At 50.7% G+C, this 17,737-nt stretch overlaps 8 protein-coding genes across 8 annotated transcripts; 4 read left to right on the top strand and 4 right to left on the bottom strand.

Annotated features, from left to right (window-relative positions):
• Positions 1-89: 89 nt before the first annotated feature.
• Positions 90-1,766, top strand: N7500_006102 (PH domain protein; the record flags this gene model as incomplete). The annotated part of the gene is made up of 3 exons (XM_056677246.1): positions 90-209; positions 274-399; positions 456-1,766. 3 exons carry the CDS (start codon positions 90-92, stop codon positions 1,764-1,766), a joined length of 1,557 nt encoding a protein of 518 aa, XP_056532246.1.
• A 366-nt stretch (positions 1,767-2,132) lies between these two features.
• N7500_006101 (uncharacterized protein) lies at positions 2,133-3,276 on the bottom strand (the record flags this gene model as incomplete). Its single annotated transcript, XM_056677245.1, has 2 exons — positions 2,133-2,754; positions 2,807-3,276. 2 exons carry the CDS (start codon positions 3,274-3,276, stop codon positions 2,133-2,135), a joined length of 1,092 nt encoding a protein of 363 aa, XP_056532245.1.
• Positions 3,277-4,292: 1,016 nt separating this feature from the next.
• Positions 4,293-5,531, top strand: N7500_006100 (lactoylglutathione lyase GLO1; the record flags this gene model as incomplete). Its single annotated transcript, XM_056677244.1, has 4 exons — positions 4,293-4,401; positions 4,451-4,498; positions 4,554-5,300; positions 5,356-5,531. The coding sequence occupies 4 exons, from the start codon at positions 4,293-4,295 to the stop codon at positions 5,529-5,531; spliced, it is 1,080 nt and encodes a 359-aa protein (XP_056532244.1).
• Positions 5,532-5,909: 378 nt separating this feature from the next.
• N7500_006099 (transcription factor domain-containing protein) lies at positions 5,910-9,131 on the top strand (the record flags this gene model as incomplete). The annotated part of the gene is made up of 8 exons (XM_056677243.1): positions 5,910-5,996; positions 6,062-6,144; positions 6,237-7,226; positions 7,278-7,486; positions 7,549-7,681; positions 7,731-7,955; positions 8,002-8,157; positions 8,213-9,131. 8 exons carry the CDS (start codon positions 5,910-5,912, stop codon positions 9,129-9,131), a joined length of 2,802 nt encoding a protein of 933 aa, XP_056532243.1.
• Positions 9,132-9,419: 288 nt separating this feature from the next.
• N7500_006098 (uncharacterized protein) lies at positions 9,420-10,688 on the bottom strand (the record flags this gene model as incomplete). Its single annotated transcript, XM_056677242.1, has 1 exon — positions 9,420-10,688. One exon carries the CDS (start codon positions 10,686-10,688, stop codon positions 9,420-9,422), a length of 1,269 nt encoding a protein of 422 aa, XP_056532242.1.
• A 716-nt stretch (positions 10,689-11,404) lies between these two features.
• On the bottom strand, positions 11,405-14,141 carry N7500_006097 (uncharacterized protein; the record flags this gene model as incomplete). Its single annotated transcript, XM_056677241.1, has 5 exons — positions 11,405-12,424; positions 12,477-12,668; positions 12,718-13,406; positions 13,463-13,649; positions 13,710-14,141. 5 exons carry the CDS (start codon positions 14,139-14,141, stop codon positions 11,405-11,407), a joined length of 2,520 nt encoding a protein of 839 aa, XP_056532241.1.
• A 792-nt stretch (positions 14,142-14,933) lies between these two features.
• On the bottom strand, positions 14,934-16,081 carry nimX (cyclin-dependent serine/threonine-protein kinase CDC28; the record flags this gene model as incomplete). The annotated part of the gene is made up of 4 exons (XM_056677240.1): positions 14,934-15,189; positions 15,241-15,404; positions 15,465-15,970; positions 16,033-16,081. The coding sequence occupies 4 exons, from the start codon at positions 16,079-16,081 to the stop codon at positions 14,934-14,936; spliced, it is 975 nt and encodes a 324-aa protein (XP_056532240.1).
• A 358-nt stretch (positions 16,082-16,439) lies between these two features.
• Positions 16,440-17,559, top strand: alkB (oxidoreductase, 2OG-Fe(II) oxygenase family; the record flags this gene model as incomplete). The annotated part of the gene is made up of 2 exons (XM_056677239.1): positions 16,440-16,734; positions 16,805-17,559. The coding sequence occupies 2 exons, from the start codon at positions 16,440-16,442 to the stop codon at positions 17,557-17,559; spliced, it is 1,050 nt and encodes a 349-aa protein (XP_056532239.1).
• Positions 17,560-17,737: the final 178 nt, after the last annotated feature.

Below are 17,737 nucleotides of genomic sequence, written 5' to 3'. Positions count from 1 at the left end.
ACAGGTTTGGGACAAGATAGCTTCGGCATCTTGAATTGTCGCTACAGAATTGGATTCACGCATCGACCTCATCCCGCTGTTTCTCCGCCATGTCCACGAGCCCCGCGGACGTGAAGCTGCCGCAGCGGTCTGGTACCGTGAGCAGCGCCTTCACTCGTCGTACGTCCATGAGTGACGATGAAGCTATTCCTGAGACTGATAGTAGTGAGGTCTGTATTTGCGATGTCCAAGAAAACAAGGAATACCTTGGACTGACAGTGCGCGTGTTTACAGACTACCACTCTCCTACTTGAGCGTCTTCGAGCCTGGAAGCATATGTGCGGATATCTCGAGGATTATGTTTCTGCTACCGCCAAAGTTCAAAAGTCGCAGTCCAAGGATTACGAGAAGATCTTGAAGGTCGGTACCTATCCTAATGAGCCGAAGCAACCGGGACTAACAAAGAATGGGAATAGACCGTGAATGAACCTCTCAAGGAGGGCCATCACTTCAGTGCCAGCGCGGGCGGCGTAGCTGGTCTGTTTGAAAACATCCGTAACAACACCCAGGGCATGGTGAACATGTACCTGGACGGCGAAAAGAATCTCAAGAGCGGCGTCCTCCCCACCCTCGAACGCCTCCACAAAGAGATCAAGGCCAAGTCCAAGGAGCTCAACACCGGTGCCTCCAAGGGAGCCAAGGCCGTCGAAAAGGCGCGTGGTTTAACCCAGAAGCACATCGAGCTCTTAGGTCAGAACGCCGCTACCTTCGACGCCGCCGCCTCCAGCAAGATTGAGGCGCACCACGACCCCTACCTCCTCAAGCGCGGCATCAACTACCGTCTTCACAATCAAGTAAACGAGGAAAACAGCCACCGCCAGGATATCCTCGCCGTGCAGAACTCCTTCCAGCAGTTCGAAGCACACGTCCTACAGACCGTGCAAGGCACCCTGGATCAATTCAACCAGCACATGGGCGGCCAACTCGAGCGCCAGCGCGCCATGTACGCCGACATCCTCGGCACAGCGCAGCGCATCCCACCAGACTTCGAATGGGTCAACTTCTGCGTGCGCAACGACGCAGCCTTAGTCAACCCAGACTCACCCCCACGCTCCTTCGCCAGTATCACCTTCCCAAACATGGAGCACCGCTCCACACAGCCTCTCATTGAGGGCACCCTCGAGCGTCGCTCGCGCGCCGTTATCAAGGGCTACAGCACCGGCTACTACGTTGTCACGCCGGCACGCTATCTGCACGAGTTCAAGGACAACGACGACTTCCGTCGCGACCCCTCCCCCGAGCTCTCGCTGTACCTGCCAGACTGTGTCGTCGGCGCTATCGACGGTATCAAGTTCAGCGTCAAGGGCAAGGATGTCTCTAGCGGTAAAATTGGAAATGCTTTCCACACAAACACCGAGCTCAGCTTCAAGGCTCACACCCCCAATGACGCTGAGAAATGGTGGACCGTCATTAAGGACGCTACCCGTGGCCCGACGCTGGCTACCGCTGCCCCGGCAATCGCTACTGCTGCCCCGACGCAGGCTTCTCCCACAGCAACGTCGCCTGCTGCCTCTGCCAGCCCCGCCAATAACGTATCCGGTCAGCCATTGCCGCCTACCTACGCCGAGAAAGATACCCAGCCTGCTCCGGCTGCTGCTCCAGCTGCTGCTTCCACTGCTCCTGTTGCCACTGGTGCTGCTAGCCCGACTGCCGTTCTTAGCCGCACGGGCAGCACAGCTAGCCACTACCACACCTCGCCCGGCGGCTCTGCTGTGGATAAATCATGAGATTGATAGTTATTCCTAGTGCTTGTTCAAGCATTTGAAATGCTCTTTTGGTTTTGAACTTGGATTATCTCCACACATATTGATATAACGCGTGTGCATACGTCCGTTTATTGGGGTGTAGCGTTCATTACATCCGAGCGAAACACCCCCAGTCAACTTGATATATATATACCTCTTAATAAATTCCTTCTCAAAATAGATGCAATCAAATATCAACGCTAATCGGATCAATGATCCTTCAACTATCAAATACACAAAGCGGATAGAAATGTGTCGTCAAATCATAACATAGCCTATGAAATACACACGGGCATGGTTTAACTCAATAGTCCCAGCATACGTCGCTGTAGACATTTTCATTTCCAATTAGAAATCCTCCGGACTTTCAAGGTCATCCAACTTCTCCCCAAGGAAACGTCCTAGCGCAGCGCATTTAGACTCTAGAGCAAGTAATACAGCCGGCGAAGCAGTGAGATTCAAGCTGGCCAGGCGTGCAAGATCGGCACTACGATCGATTTCAAACTGCGGGTCTCGGTGGCCGTTGTGAGGTGGGTTCGGGGACGCAGGTACAGATGCAAGTGTGCGCGAGACATCACCCTGCGAGCCGTCGGGGGTCAGAGTTCCATTTCCAGCGTCAAGGACGCCGTTGTCGGTAATGGATTCGGCGTTGGTGCCGCCGTTTGGCTCGGTTGTGTCTAGTCTGGATGGGCCGACGGCGGCGACGAGAACTTTATCCGCGATCCGGGTTACCACGGCGACGGAGTCGTCTAGTTCAAAGACGATCGAGCCTACGTCGCCTAGCGACATTGACTTGGCGGTCACGTAGGATGAGGGATGGCTGGCTGGATTGACGCCTGTTAGGTTGCCGGTTGAGGCTGTTTTGGCGTAGCATGTGTAGGCGGCGCCGTAGGTTGCGCTAAGGTTGCGTAGTTGGCGTGAGGAGAGGGAGGAGCCGTGGGCGAAGACGGCGCCGTTTGTTGCGAAGACACTAGAGATGGGGTTACTAGGTGGATCTTGTGATGGAAGCGAGGCGGGCATACATGATTGTTGTGATCTCTGGCGGAGACAGGTTATCTTCCAATAGGTCGCTTAACGCCTCTGCGTCCAGCATCTTGATATCGGGGAGACCGGGGATCATGGTGTCAGTGTCGGTGTCGGTGTCCTGGCCTACCGGCGGCGTGTACTGCTCTTGTATCTCTGGTTCCTCCTGCTGCGATATGCAATCTTCCGCAATGTGATCTTTTGGTGGTGTCCAGGAGCAGTCTTCTGGGAAAAAGAAACAGTTGTCGTGATAGTCCTCGTCGTCGTGGTCGTATTCGATCGGCTCGTCAGAGTAGTCCAGTAGGTTCTGAGCACACTTTCTCTCGTAACGGGCCCAGTAAGGCAGAAATTCTGGTTCGAAGAGAGGCTGGGAGGGGGATGTGGGTGTAGTTGTCGAGGAGCAATCGGAGATCGAATCAGAGAAGCCGGGAACTGGAGGAGATTCGCATTCAGCCATCTTCACACCCATAGATACTGCATCCACAGAGATTATAACGCGATTGTTTATTCCCCACAAGAAAGGTAAAATTAATGAATAGAGGGTACGAGGGAAGCAGGTAATGTTCTCATAGCCGGGATTTGGCCAGCTAAATGACAGGGAATGAGGGGAACAGGCAGCGCTTCGGAACCGTTGACTCAATGCGCATACGGGGTCTCTGGTTCAAATAAAAAGTCACGGTAATTGCAATCGTGTCCGGTGGCACAGGGGGAAAAACAGGGAAAGCGAGCCTTATGAGGCCCGGTACGACCGTAGAGGCAGCTCCACGCTGGAGCAGCTCAGCGATCGGGCAAATCTGAGCGACGTGTGTACATGAGCAGAAACATGATTGGGAGAAGAAGAGGGGGAGTATACGTGGAAGCCGAGAGCTAAGCGCGGCAGTATGAGAAAGTCGAAAATTGAGAGACCGATCGGGATGCGACACGAAGCCCGGGGGAGAATGAGGCCAATGGTAGGAAAGGGATCAACCGGGAGCGGGGGAGCGAGTGTGGAGGAGCATGCAAGAGGAATTCCACGAACCTGGTCTATGTGAAGCTGGGGTTGGATTGGATGAATCGGGGGGTTCGAGGGTGAAGTTTCAATGTTGAGGTGTTAGGAAGAGAAGAGGAATTGGAGATAAGAAGGACCTGTGGGGAGTTCCCGCATGACGTTGAACACGTTGAGATATAGCTGCCTACGGTGTATATATAGAGTACCTGGTATCCTACTTATAACATTTCATATTCAGCTCAAAAATAGACAATATACATCGCTATATGATTCTTAGCTATATTAGCTATGTTAGCTATGTTATAAAATGTTTATTATATATTATATATTTCCTTTCAGGGTTCAGGTCATTCCTATAGGTTAACCAGTCTGACATAGCTTAGACATATCGCAAGTGATTAGACTATATAGAATCTAATCCCAGCTCTATATACAATATACATCTATAAGCTATAAAGGGCTACAAGAGCTACAAGAGCTGTACCAGCTATAGCGTCATGTGCCCCACAATCTCCTCACGGCTGACAAAAAGCTCGCTTTTCGCCCCTCCATCCCCTAAAATGTTCGCTCGTCTTTCCGCCATCCAGCAAAGATTTGTACCGATCAGTATGTTCAATTTATCAGCTGAGAGCTCAATTACTGATCAAGTTACTAGGATCCCTAGCAACCATGGCTACCGATACCTCCACCTATAAACTCAACCGTTCGTGGACCGATCAATATCTTTCGACACAATCACTGACATGGCAGAATGATAGACACGATGATGCGGGTCAAAGACCCGCAGCGATCGGTGGAATTCTACAAGTTCCTTGGTTTGAACTTGGTCAACAAGATTGACATGCCTGAGTGGAAGTTCTGCAATTACTTCCTGGCATATGACGGTCCCGCCTCTCTCCAGGGTACCCGTCACTGGACCGACCGTAATGCCGTTTTGGAATTGACTCACAACTACGGCACTGAGAACGATCCCAATTACAGCGTGGTAAACGGAAACACAGAGCCCCACCGTGGTTTCGGCCACATTGCCATCTCAGTTGATAACATTGAAGCCGCCTGCAAGCGGATCGAAGATGCCGGCTACCCCTTCCAGAAGAAGTTGACTGAAGGCCGTATGCGACACATTGCCTTTGCCAAGGATCCCGATGGATACTGGGTTGAGATCATCAGTCGCGCCGATGAGAACCTCAGCACCACCACCGACCCGGGTAGCTACCGATTGAACCACACCATGCTGCGTGTGAAGGATGCCGAAGCTAGCTTGAAATTCTATCAGGAATCCATGGGCATGACTTTGGTCCGCACCATTGAGAACCCAGAGAACAAGTTCAACCTATATTTCTTGGGTTACCCTGCGTCCAACCCAGAGATTAAGGAGGGCAGCAAGAATGGAGTGGCGGAGTGGGAAGGTCTGCTCGAGTTAACCTGGAACTACGGCACCGAAAAGCAGGAGGGCCCTGTCTACCACAACGGTAACACTGAGCCCCAAGGTTTCGGTCATATCTGTAAGTGGATCACACGACTTCTGATTAGTTTGCCAAGGTTTCTAATTTGAACCAGGTATCTCTGTTGACGACCTCCCGGCTGCGTGCGAGCGCTTCGAGTCTCTGAATGTGAGCTTTAAGAAGCGCCTGACTGATGGACGGATGCACAACATTGCATTTATCTTGGATCCCGATGGATATTGGATTGAGGTGGTGCAAAACGAGGGCATCAAGCGTACTGGGGACTGGTAGTACAAATACTCTAGCCAATACATGTACTATTTAACTCCGTCTTTTGTTGTTGATGTATATATTGTGCTCCGTGTAAATTGGATGTCACTTGACCAACAGCCCTGCTTATCCCCCACCATTTCATAGGCTGCGGTGGATCCTCTTCCCCCCCGCCCAGAATATTTTGTTCTTTGGGGGACAAGTTTTTTTTTTTGTGATTTATAAACCTCCTTTTTTCAATGGCTTGATCAAAACTGTGAGAATTTGAACCCTCTGCGCGGGATGAATTAAACGGTGATCAGGTCCATCTCCTATTTGCGGGGAGTCATCGCCACATACTCCACAACCCCAAGTTTCAACACTGGGAAGAATCGGGGAGGCCTCGAACATATATAAGTCATGTCGCCTGATCCAGAGAGAACAAAAAAGGCACCCCGTAAACATGTTACAACCGCCTGTGTGCCATGTCGGGAGAGCAAAATCAGGGTACGTGCTCCGAGCTTGCAAAAAGCCTTGGTGGGATCGAAATAATCTGATGTGCTTGATATCAGTGTGATGGAGCTACTCCGAACTGCCAAAATTGTCAGCGTAAGGGAAAAGAATGCAAATACCAACATGGAGATGACAAGCGCAAGTAAGTAGGACTTCTTCACTGTTCATATCCAAATGACAAACCAGCCCTTACAGGCATACAACACTCAATGTTCAAAGACTAATCTAAACCAGAGTGTCTCTTCGAGCATCAACGGAGCTGTTCTCGGCCCGAATTGATCAGCTTTGTCATTTTATCCAGGAGCGGGGGCTAGAGCCACCGCCAATGAACCCAGAAGATGAGGCTGGGATGAACAGGGTACTGGATACCCTCCAGATCCCGCGCGGATTCCCTCAAGCTTCAGCGGCGGCCGATGACAAACGGCCACCCGATGAGCCAAGGGCCGGGATTCCAAGCAAATCCCCGATCCAAGATTCGCCCGCCGTAATTCCCAAGGGACAAACCCCGGTCACTAATTTGGCAGTTTCTGGTGCATCCCCAGCGCGAAATACTCCACCCACTGAAAAGGTCCCATCGCCCGAGGGCTGGAATCCATTCGGAATGGTACAAGGCGCTTCCGACAATCAAAACTTCGTCCATTGGGGCTTCACTTTGCCAACAGCTGAAAGCCTGGACACTATTTATGCCAATCTCAACGGTGGATCGGGCACCCCTGCAATGCCTAGAATTCCAGTCAACACCCAGACGAGCCCGGATAGCTACCAGCTTGGTATGGACATGGCCCAGCAGCCGGGGGTCTTGCTCGGCCAGCTACCCAATGACGGAGAAAATGATTCGGACACCGACGAAGAGGACGAGGCAGAAAATGACGTTATAGAGCAATTGTCGCACCGAATTGGCACTTTGAAAATTGCGGGCGACGGCCATCTGCGATTCTACGGTGCTACCTCCAATCTCAATCTGGTGGACGTCTCTGCGACACAGCAGCGACAGCGACCAGACGCACGGACTGTGCGCCATGATGGTCAGGATATTCTGAATCATCTCCGGGTTGGTCAACCTGTTGATCAAGCCCTGGAAGATCATCTTGTGGAGCTTTATTTCACCTGGCAAAACCCCAGTACATACATTGTCGACAAAGAGATGTTTTTAATGGCACGAACTAAATGGCGTAACGAATTGGATGATACTCCATTCTACTCAGAGGTTCTGACTAATGCAATGTGAGTTACCTTCAATCACCAGTCCTTAAGGGATATCCTGACTTGTTGCAGGTGCGCGATTGGGAGCGCCTTCGAGGCTCGCTATCACCCCACATTCATCACTTTTCCTAAGTCTCTCTCAGAATTCTTCGCAGATCGCGCCAAGGCCCTTCTGGAAATTGAACTAGACTCTCCTTGTGTTGCTACTGTCCAGGCGCTTGTCATTATGAGCTGCCATGAAGGCGCATCAAATCGAGATGCTCGAGGATGGCTGTATAGTGGTAAGTTTCGATGTATCTTGAAGATGAGAAAGAATCAACGCGAATGAACAATGGCTTTACAGGAATGTCTATGCGGCTTGCTTTCGATCTTGGTTTGCATCTAGATATGACATCCTACGTCAACAAGGGCGATATCACCCAGTTCGAGGCCGATGTGCGCCGCGCAACCTTTTGGGGGAGCTATGTCGCAGACCAGTGAGTTTTCTTATTTTTTTACACCATCTATATCTCTAACAGTATATAGCTTCTGGGGCTTTTACCTGGGCCGCCCGTTCCGTATGAATGCTGGGGACATAGGCGTTCCGAAACCTGGCTCTGCTCTTTATCCCGAAAAGGAAGAAAACTGGCATCCATACGGCGACCAAGCTGCCCACGCGCTATCCGAGAACGGTCTGAGAAATCCCATGGAGCTAATATGCAGGCAATTTGTCGTTCTATGGGAGATGATCTCCCCGGTTGGTCATATTTTGTATGTGATGTTTGTGTGTTATTTAGTACAATGCTAACATGTCTAGGTATGGATGTTCTGACATCTCTCGGCACGACTTGCAAAGAATCTGCTACCAAGTGACGGAAGATTTGTTCGCCTGGAAGGCAAATCTTCCCTCCAGCCTCAAGATTAATATGGATGATGATACATCCCCAATATTGCCTCATTTGATGATGCTCCAGTAAGTTTATATCAATATCATAGGCGCCTGAAGTCATACTAATAGTCTCTGGTAGCATGCAATACCATCAGATCATCATCTTCTTCCACCGCCCATGGCTCTCTAAAAGCTATATCCAGCCCCGCAGTCCTCGTCAAGGCCCCGGGTATCACCATGCGCGGCGCATGTGCGTGGAGTCAGCAACCGCCATTGCACGAATACTCCAACTCTTCGAGAAACACTACACATTCCGCCGCATGAACAACCAAGTTGTAGCGATAATCTTCAGCGCAGCACTCATGCTTCTCTTCGTAACAGTATCCAGTTCCCCAATGAGTCCAGCCAAACAGGGTGACAGTCCGACATTCCCCCGCAACGCAGAAATGGTAGCATATCTCAATCTATGTTTCCGCGCTCTCGATGAACTCGGCCAATCATTCGACAATGCCAAGCGCACCCGCGACTACCTTGTTACCCTCCAGCGACGCTGGCAAGCAAACATGCGCCGATCCGGCTCAGCGACGAAACGCCAAAATAACAATGCTAACTTGGGCTCGCTTGGCTCGCAGAAGCCGTCTATACAGCATAGTCGTGCTAACAATGTTCACGGAATGGATGGCATGCGGAAGAAGTCCCGTTTATCTGTTTCTGAGACCCGTTCTCATGATCAGCCAACAGCATCTGTAATGGCCAACCAATACTCCCACCTTTCACAGCAAACCATGCCCACTCATAACCAATATCACCAGCAAAACTCTTATCAACACCAAGTCCCCTTCCCTGTCTCAGTTCCGGAGTCTCAGCTAGGCGATCTAGACTGGATCCCCAACTCGGATATGCGTCTTTTGTCAGAGACTCAAAATGGCAACGCACTAAATGGCATGGGCCAAATTCCTTCTCCTCCTTTTCCAGAGGACCCTAACATGCTCTCAGATGTTGTGGCCATTGACGGATGGTGGGCCTCGGAAAATTATAGGAGCTCTATGCCGCCATAAATCGTTATTGGGTGACCACTTTATCATTCTGTTCTTTGCTTTCCCTGTCTGGATACTTACGGTATTGCCAAGAGTATCTAATCTACCGAGTTGTCGAATTTGTCCTCCCCCTCTCCCTGTTACCCGGATGAACATGCATAACCCGTTGATATATATCACTCCACCAGCGGCGCCTACATAGATGTATCATTATTCCCACGATTCCATACTTCAAATCTGGACCCTTATGAATCCCTCGCACATACAATTCGATATTTATATCCGAATTTGTATTTATTGCAATAAGTTTCAATTTCTATCATCCATTTTGCCCTGAAACACACCTTTGAACCAATCACCCACTTCCTCTCTCCCATTATTATCAGTCCCCACCCTCGATAAAGTAACCCTCCGCTCCCCAACCCCCTTTTCCCGTCCCCAAAAGCAAGCCCGACGCATAACAGAGACCATCTCATCAGCCTGTCTAGCAAGAACCGTATCCCCAGCGGCACCCTCTCTACTCTTCTTCTTCGTCTCAACCGCAGACGAGGACAGAGAACCAGAGGCCAAAGCAGCACCATCCTCTCTCAACAATACCCGAACCCAAGGCAAAGCCATCTCCAATCGCCCAATCCCATCTCCAGGCCCAGACCACGTGTCACCACTAAGCCCATAATCCAGCCCGAACGGCGGCCAGCGCGAAAGTGCCTTCCGGCGCCGCGTAACAGTAGTGCTGATATCAACCTCGTCAGCATCCATATCGGGATACACATCTCGATCCCAGATCGACCCGTCCGCGGCACCGTATTGCTCAGCTGTTGTGCTTCGCGTCTCCTTCAGTACGGGGACAGGATATTCCGGTCCCGTGAGGTACTGCGGGAATGTGCGCGGCACGTCCCGGCCTGCAGAGCGGAGGAAGAGGATTGGCGAGGCGAAGGAGTCGAAGCAGCGTTCTGGTGTCGAGAAGAATTTTGAGCGGGCTTCAAGGAGGGGGAGTAGGTCTGGTAGTGCTGGGGTCTTTTTTCTTGGTTGGCGCTTGTTTTTTGATAGTGTTGGAATTGAGGCAGTATTGTCCTTTGAAACAGTCTTGGGTGTTGTGGTAGTGCTTTCGCGTGTGCAGTACTCATCTAAACCCGGCCAGTCGCAAATGGGTTCTACGGCGGCGACGGCTTGGATGGATCGCGCTTCTGTTAGAGCTAGCATTAGAGCCAGGGAGCCTCCAAAGTGTGTGCCGAAGATGGCTAGTTGAGATGGTCGGAGGTTGGTTTGGATCCAGTCAAATCCAGCTAGGGTATCGTGGACGGGGGTTGGGTATTTGTAAGAGGTGACTTGAGGGTTGCTTGGTCCCAGGATTTGGTCTGGTGCTTCAACTGGCTCTTGGGAGATAGAGCTTCTATCTGAAGAGGGGGAAACTTGTGTTTGTATCTCCCCGAGGCGGTAGTTGACTGTGACCACCAATGCAGATGCAGTAGATGCCAGGACATGCTGGTGTGAACCTTCTGCAGAGGCCAAGGTGTTGGTAGCGCCGATCTTTTGGTAATCGATCTTAGAGGTTTCATGTTTTTGAGATCCGCTCATCTCATTCCCCTGTAACAAAGGTCCAGGCGGGAGGTAGAGGATTACATTTGGGCCTTCGGATGACTGCCCCTGCTGAGACCGGCTCCACGCGCTCGGTCGCGTAATTCTGGGGACGAAGTTAGCATGTTTGGCTATAGCTGATAGAAAAGGGTATAAAATACTGGAGAGATATAGCCCCGTTATTTCCAATAGGAAGAGAAATTGTCTCATCTGTGCAATCAGATGAAACGGTTGAATACCGCGAGCTCTGGAAATACGCGACGGAAATGCGGGTGGCTCCTCTGCTGCTACGCAGAAAAAGGGCTACCCTGCGGGGCGCGCAGAGAATATCTCGCATAGCACTATTGAACAAGCACTTAATGTTTGATAAAACTTGTCAAGGATCTTGGGTTGTTGGCTTTGCTATCCGAAGGCAATTGATGCCTGAGGATGCCTGAATAATCTGGCTACACAGAAAGATCTCAACATCAAAACACTTGAATGGCAATGATGTGTGTTTGAAGAGAATATTCATCTTAATAAATTCTATAAAAACCTGGATTGTAATAGCATGTAGTCTCCACATCATTCTGCAACCCGAAAACAAAGTGCTGCATATGTAAGCTAATAATCATGCACGAATTTCAATTTTGTATCGCTGTTCAATTTGAATGAAACCGAAAATATGGGTTATGAGCCGTGGACTAAATGGATAACTAATTAATTGAAGAGTCCCTTCACGAAGAAGCATCTCGCCGAGAGGTAGTCGCTGACGCCGCAGGGTCGTCCCGGTCCAGAGGAGCCTCAACATCATTCGGTGGCACAGGACGCACAACCTGCAAACCCAACATCGGATCCTTGGAGTAAACGCGCAGTCCCACAACGCAGACAGCATTCCATGGGTCGACAGGAGGCTCATTGTGGTCCATTGATGGGGGATGGTTCTTCACATTCGCCTCGTCAGGAGGCATATCGAGATCGCTATCAAATTCGAATCCTTCTAATATCTCAAGGTCACTCGGATCCAAAGCCTCTGTAGCAATGCGAGTGTCTAGACTGGGATGTGGAGAGTCGGCTCCGCGTCGCCAGCCACTGCTTGCGTGTCTTGCGTGTAGGCCCTGGCCGCCGTTGACATGGATGACCGGCACGGAACCATTAACACGGTGGTCACTGGTTTCACTTGAAATGCTTGCAGTGTCAATGGGAGAATCCTCTACTGGCTTTTCTGCTAAGATCTGACTCGGAATAGGATCGTGTTCGGGGTTATGACCGTAGGAGCTACCACTGGGGGTGCGGGTAACGCGCCGTGCTTCCATGCGCTCTTGTCGGGCATTCATCTTCTGGTTGCGGATCCAATCCTTCTGCTTCTTTTTCTTGATCTCATCGCGAAGCTTTTTTCGCTCAATTTCCTTGAAGCGTTCCTGCTCCCACTTTTCTTGCTCTGTCTCGCCTATCATTCCCTTGGCATGCGCGAGGTCGTATGAAAGGCCGACTTGCACCAGTTTCTCTCTTCTAGTCGAGGCAACCTGGCGAACAATTTCCTCAGTCGAAGCTACGTCTTCGTGACGGAAAGCAGTGATCTTCATCAGGACGTGATAGTGACCCGGGTCAAGGTCAATCTCGGCGTTGACAGATCGGCCCATGAAGTGGCTGCTATGGCTGCGCACGAGATAATCTTCTTCTCCCTGCTTTTGTAGGCGGAATTTGAGCACGAAGCTATACTCGCCGGCTAGCCCTTTGAAATAACGCGTATCAAGCTGTGTCTGTCAGTCACCATGAGAGATCAGGAGTTAGCAGCGCATCACGAACCTGGGATAGGACGATGACCACCGGACCACTCTTGGTCACATCCATCATGAATTTGGTACTGTGATAATCCGCAGACCATGGAACATTCAAGGTAGTCCATTGCTGGGTAATGGTCCATTCAAGTGCAAAAAGACGAGTCCGGTCGAAGTGCTGGTACTTCCTAAGGAGGTCTTTATAAGAGATCCAGAAGAACTGGGCCAGGTCAGCGTATTCAGCGATAGGGCAATCAATTGATACGTACACCATCGTTGCCAAATTTATGGCCAAGAATTTCCATCCACTCGGGTGTCCATTCTTTGGATCCATCACCCCAGGCACCGTGCCATTCTTTGCGACCCCATGGGTTCCTAGTAGTTGTGAGTTTTTCGTCCATCTGCCTTTGACAAGCCAATTCATGTACGTACCTCAATCGCAGCAGCCGATGTCCGTTGATCTCCCGGGCTTCCATGATGGAATAGGAGTGGCCCTCTGCGATACCCTTGCGATCCCTCGGTGGACCCTGGTACTTGGGATCTAACCAGTTCGAGTACATGCCCGTCCCGCAACCAAACAGAAATTCCTTGTTGACCTTCATAAGTTCCTCGGTCCAAAAGCGGTCCTTGTTCAGGATGTTGCTAGATAAGACCTCAGACGTCACGCCTCCAGTGAGATCCTCGATAGCTTCACCAACAAATCCACCCTCGATAGCGGAATAATCTCCGTGGGCCTTTGCAAAGGCTTTCTCTAGAAGGGGTAGCCATATCTCATTGTCATCGACACATTGGGCGAAGTACAGTGCCCGCGAGCCCGTCTGCCAGACTCGACGGTACTCTTCCTCCGTATCAGTGCGAGTTATGTCGTCCCAGAGGGGTCGCTCGTCGACAGACTCATCATAGTCAGCAGCGCGGAGATATAGTTTGTCATCTACAATGCATTGCTGCCACTCGCCGTCTGATGACCGAAAAATCAGCACGACTCTAAGTATCGGACTTCGCGCACATGCTTACCTCGATGGAAAACAAACCCGTAAACCCCGACATCCTCATTGCGGTGAACACAAATCTTCCGGATGAGCTCCTCCTTATTGCCCATAGTACAAAGCGCAGCCATAAGCCAGCAATCCCCATCATATCCCTGTCGCACATCTGATGCGGTAGGCCCATTAACGAAGAACTGCGGATTCTCAAAGATTTCCTACATGAACGTCATTAGCAACCCTCCAATCACTCCATGACAGATCGCTCTCGAACTTACGGTCACTCTCTTCACGCCTCGGGGTCTCATATACGTATTCGGCTTATCCAATCCATCGAGATAGTGTCTCCGGCCAGTCTTTAGGTCGAGCTCGATATCGAAGTGGGGGTCCGTATATTTCTGATTCACACGCTCACATTCCTTGACGATCCGGTCGACGGATTTTCGACATTCTTGGCGCGCCTGCTCGTACGATTTGACGGCTTCGTGGCCTTGGATACGACCGCTTGGTACACGCTTGGCCCGAGTCCGTGCGTACGGATTGTCCGGTAGCACCGTGTATACTTTGCCAGGATACTTGGTATTGAACTGTTCCCAGAACTGCTTGACAGATTCCTGGGGTGCTTGACAGCGTGGACGGGGCGGTCGGCTGTTTGAGCGCGAGGAGCCTGGTCCTGCGACGGCATAGCCCATCTCGTCGTCAAACTCCATGGCTTTGGGTGTCTCTGGGTTGGTTTTGCTTGCTTGAGGTCTTAGGTTCTGCTGTCTTTGGGAATGTTTTTTTTTCTTTCGGAGGGACACGCGCTATAGGAATCCTTGGGCGGCTATTCCTGTCACACTGGCTATTCCAAAATGGCGATCACGGATGGAAATGGGATTGCTCTTCTAAATAAGAAGATCGAGGATTGGAACATTCCCCAATTTTCCCCTCACACGGCCAGTCCGAGCCAACAGCATAGCCTCAGCCTCAATTCGCTCGTATTGATTCGCTGGGATCCCTTAGAAAGGTTCGTAAGGCTGCATGTGCATTGGACTAGTGTACGAACGAGCGAATCTGACAACACATCGTGCTTTCGGCCCCCACCTCGCTTCTCAGCCCCCTGCTATGAAGGACCACACGAATAAGCATGAATTCCAAGTCATGCCTAGATTGGATTAGGATTGGTAGAGATGTGAGACAGCAATGGGAAAACAAGGAAAAGGAACTAAACTGGGAGATGCTTAGTTCCCAACGTTATGTGGGGCCCCGGGGCGAAGTTCAGCTGCCAACTCTTGACCGATATTGTCCTGAGGCTGAAAAGAGAATACAATGGTAACATCATTTTTGTCATATCTGGGTAGAAATGGTATGTACGCCTGTTATTCACTAAAGCACTTCGTATCCTGTAAGTCCGCCCTCCATATCACTCCCCATTGAACGCCGAAAGAGGAGAAAGAAAACATGCCCTGTCATTCCCCACTGTGAATAATATTACACAGAAAATGTGAGGAATTTTTACACTATTAGTAGCCGTTACTTTGACCACGTCCGGAGTAGTGTGCAGTGCCGTGCCGGAAGTATGGGTGGAGGCAGGCCTGCTTGGCCGACAGTCGGTGCGCAGGGTCAAACTCGAGCAGAGACTCCAAGAGCTGGCATCCAGCCTCTTCCAGCCCGGGAACGATCTCAACATCAGGGCGCTTCCACTTGGGGAAAGTGGGTTTATAATCGGGGAACGAGGTCACACCGGGCCAGATGTCCTCGCCAGGGGTACCAAGGACACTGTGATTTGTTAATACGGTTGAATATAGCATAGAGAGACACCACTCTTACCGGAAAATCTTGAAGATCTCGTCAATTTCAGAGTCACCGGGGAAAAGTGGTTTGCGTGTACACATCTCTGCGAAAATGGCGCCCACCGACCACATATCCACACCTGTGGAGTACTGACGTCCACCCAGCAGAATTTCTGGAGAACGGTACCACAATGTGACAACCTTTAGTTCGAGTCAGTAAATAGACAATCTCACTGGTGTAGTCAAAAATGCACTGCGTACCTCGTGAGTGTAGGTGCGAAGGGGGACACCGAACGCTCTGGCAAGACCGAAATCGGCCAACTTCAGGTTGCCTTCCCGGTTAATCAACAAATTCTGGGGCTTCAAGTCACGGTGCAAAATTCGGTGGCTATGGCAGTATCGGATGCCCTCGACCAGCTGGGCCATAAACTTCTTGACCATTGCGTCTCCGAGGCCCAGGGTCACACCACCCAATCCATCAGGCAAGGGCTTCCCTCGCCCGCCGTCACTAACAGGCAGAGCCTCCATGTATTTTTTAAGATCGCAGTCGAGGAATTCAAAGACAAGGTAGAGCTTGTGGCCATCGGCATGGACAATGTTAAACAGCTGGACAATGTTGGGGTCCTTCATCTCCTTGAGGAGGGAAATTTCGCGGATTGCAGTGCTGGGGACGCCCTCATCTTCGGCTTCGAGTCGGATCTTCTTCAGTGCAACGATCCGATTGGGGTGACTGAGTTCACGGGCCTTGTAGACCACACCGTAGGTGCCTATGGGGGATCGACGCGTGAGTTAAGCTGTGGGTGACAACAATCGCGTCAATGGTACATACCTTCGCCAATTTTCTCAATTTTCTGGTAGTTTTCCATGGTGGCCGACATCCAATCCTTTGCTGCTATTGATGAGATTAACAATTGCAAACTAGGAGGGCCGGAGTGGGTATTTGGCAAAGATTGGAGCGAGGTTACCAAGAAGAATTTGTAGAAGCAAGGAGAGGGGCTGGTCACTACTTACTTTGGGGATGTTGATCTCTGAGAACAGCTGAAACAGCACGCTCTCTTAGTTTCACCGGGAGATTGAAAGAAAGTAATTCGTTGAAGAGATAATTGACAAGACAGTGTTTCAATGGTGGGGAGACGAAGACACAAAACAAACAACCCCCCGCGCCTATCGTAGGGCGGTGAAGCGCGTACCTCTTCCTTCCCTGTTCAACTTTCTCTCTGACTTCATCTCTTCGCAATGGCGCAGATCAAGGGTCTGAGTGCTTACGATCGCCCTCCTGATCCAGTGAGACTTTGCTATAAGAAATATTCCAAGATTGCCTTGTCCGAAATTGATACTGATCCGGCAATCCTTGACCTACAACGGATCGACCCCGACCAACTGCCCGACGGAGTGACGATCGAGCAGTATATGTCCAGTCAAAACTTGCGATTGGCATTTGATGATTTCTACCGCGGAGGTCATGCAGCAGCAGCAGAAGATGCTCCCTTGACCGAGGATATTCCAGTATTCGCTCACAAATCGATCTCCGGTTAGCATTGTATCGCCTCAATTAGGAACTGACCGAGCAGGACTAAGAGCCATGCCTGACCTCCTGACAGGTCTCCTGATGATTCCCGCCTTATTTCCTCCTACTATCCAGATCGAATTGCTCTCTCGACTATTCCACCGAGACTTACCGAACCCCGAGCATCAGACAAACCTACACCTGCACTATGATGTGACGTACCCCGAAGAATCAGAAGACACCCACATGCCCAAATCTTTCTTTGCAGATGATCCCGCTCGTGTCTTCCAGCCGAAAGATCCTCAAATGCACAAGCCTTTGACAGTTCAAAATCTCTTGGAGAAAAAGCTGCGCTGGGTGACATTGGGTGGACAATACGACTGGACCGCCAAAGTATACCCCTCTGGAACCCCGCCAGAGTTCCCGCCAGATATTGCAAAGGTGCTACGTGCGGCCTTTCCAGCAACTTCAGCTCAGGCTGCCATTTTGAACCTCTATTCCCCCGGGGATACACTGAGCGTGCATCGGGATGTGAGTGAGGAGTGCGACGTAGGTTTGATCAGCGTAAGTTTTGGATGTGATGGATTGTTCTTGGCCAGTCATGATGATGGGAATGGTTGCGAAATCATTCGGCTTCGCTCGGGCGATACTGTCTACATGAACGGTAAATCGCGCTTCGCCTGGCACGGAGTCCCGAAGATCTTGCCCTCTACCTGCCCAAAATGGCTGGCCAACTGGCCATCCTCTGAAGAGTCTGTTCCAGGGATGCCCCCTGGTCCATACGAGATGTGGAAGGGTTGGATGTCCAGCAAACGGGTCAACCTGAACGTTCGACAAATGACGACTTAGGCGTCTGAAGAGAGTAGATCACATTTGAAAATGGGATATCTAGACGTCAGCAACATCCTCAGATTCTTTGGTCCGGACATGGACAACATGCTATCATGGCCTACTTAACCACAGAGACAGTGGTGCTTTTCTAATGAGTTCGGCCACATCTTGCAATCAATATCCAAAAGCGTTGCTA

The sequence above is a fragment of the Penicillium coprophilum genome (genome assembly GCF_028826855.1).
Source record: "Penicillium coprophilum strain IBT 35676 chromosome Unknown utg000004l_segment0_segment0, whole genome shotgun sequence".
In the NCBI taxonomy this organism is placed as follows: domain Eukaryota; kingdom Fungi; phylum Ascomycota; class Eurotiomycetes; order Eurotiales; family Aspergillaceae; genus Penicillium; species Penicillium coprophilum.
This window is presented reverse-complemented; position numbering and strand designations above follow the sequence as displayed.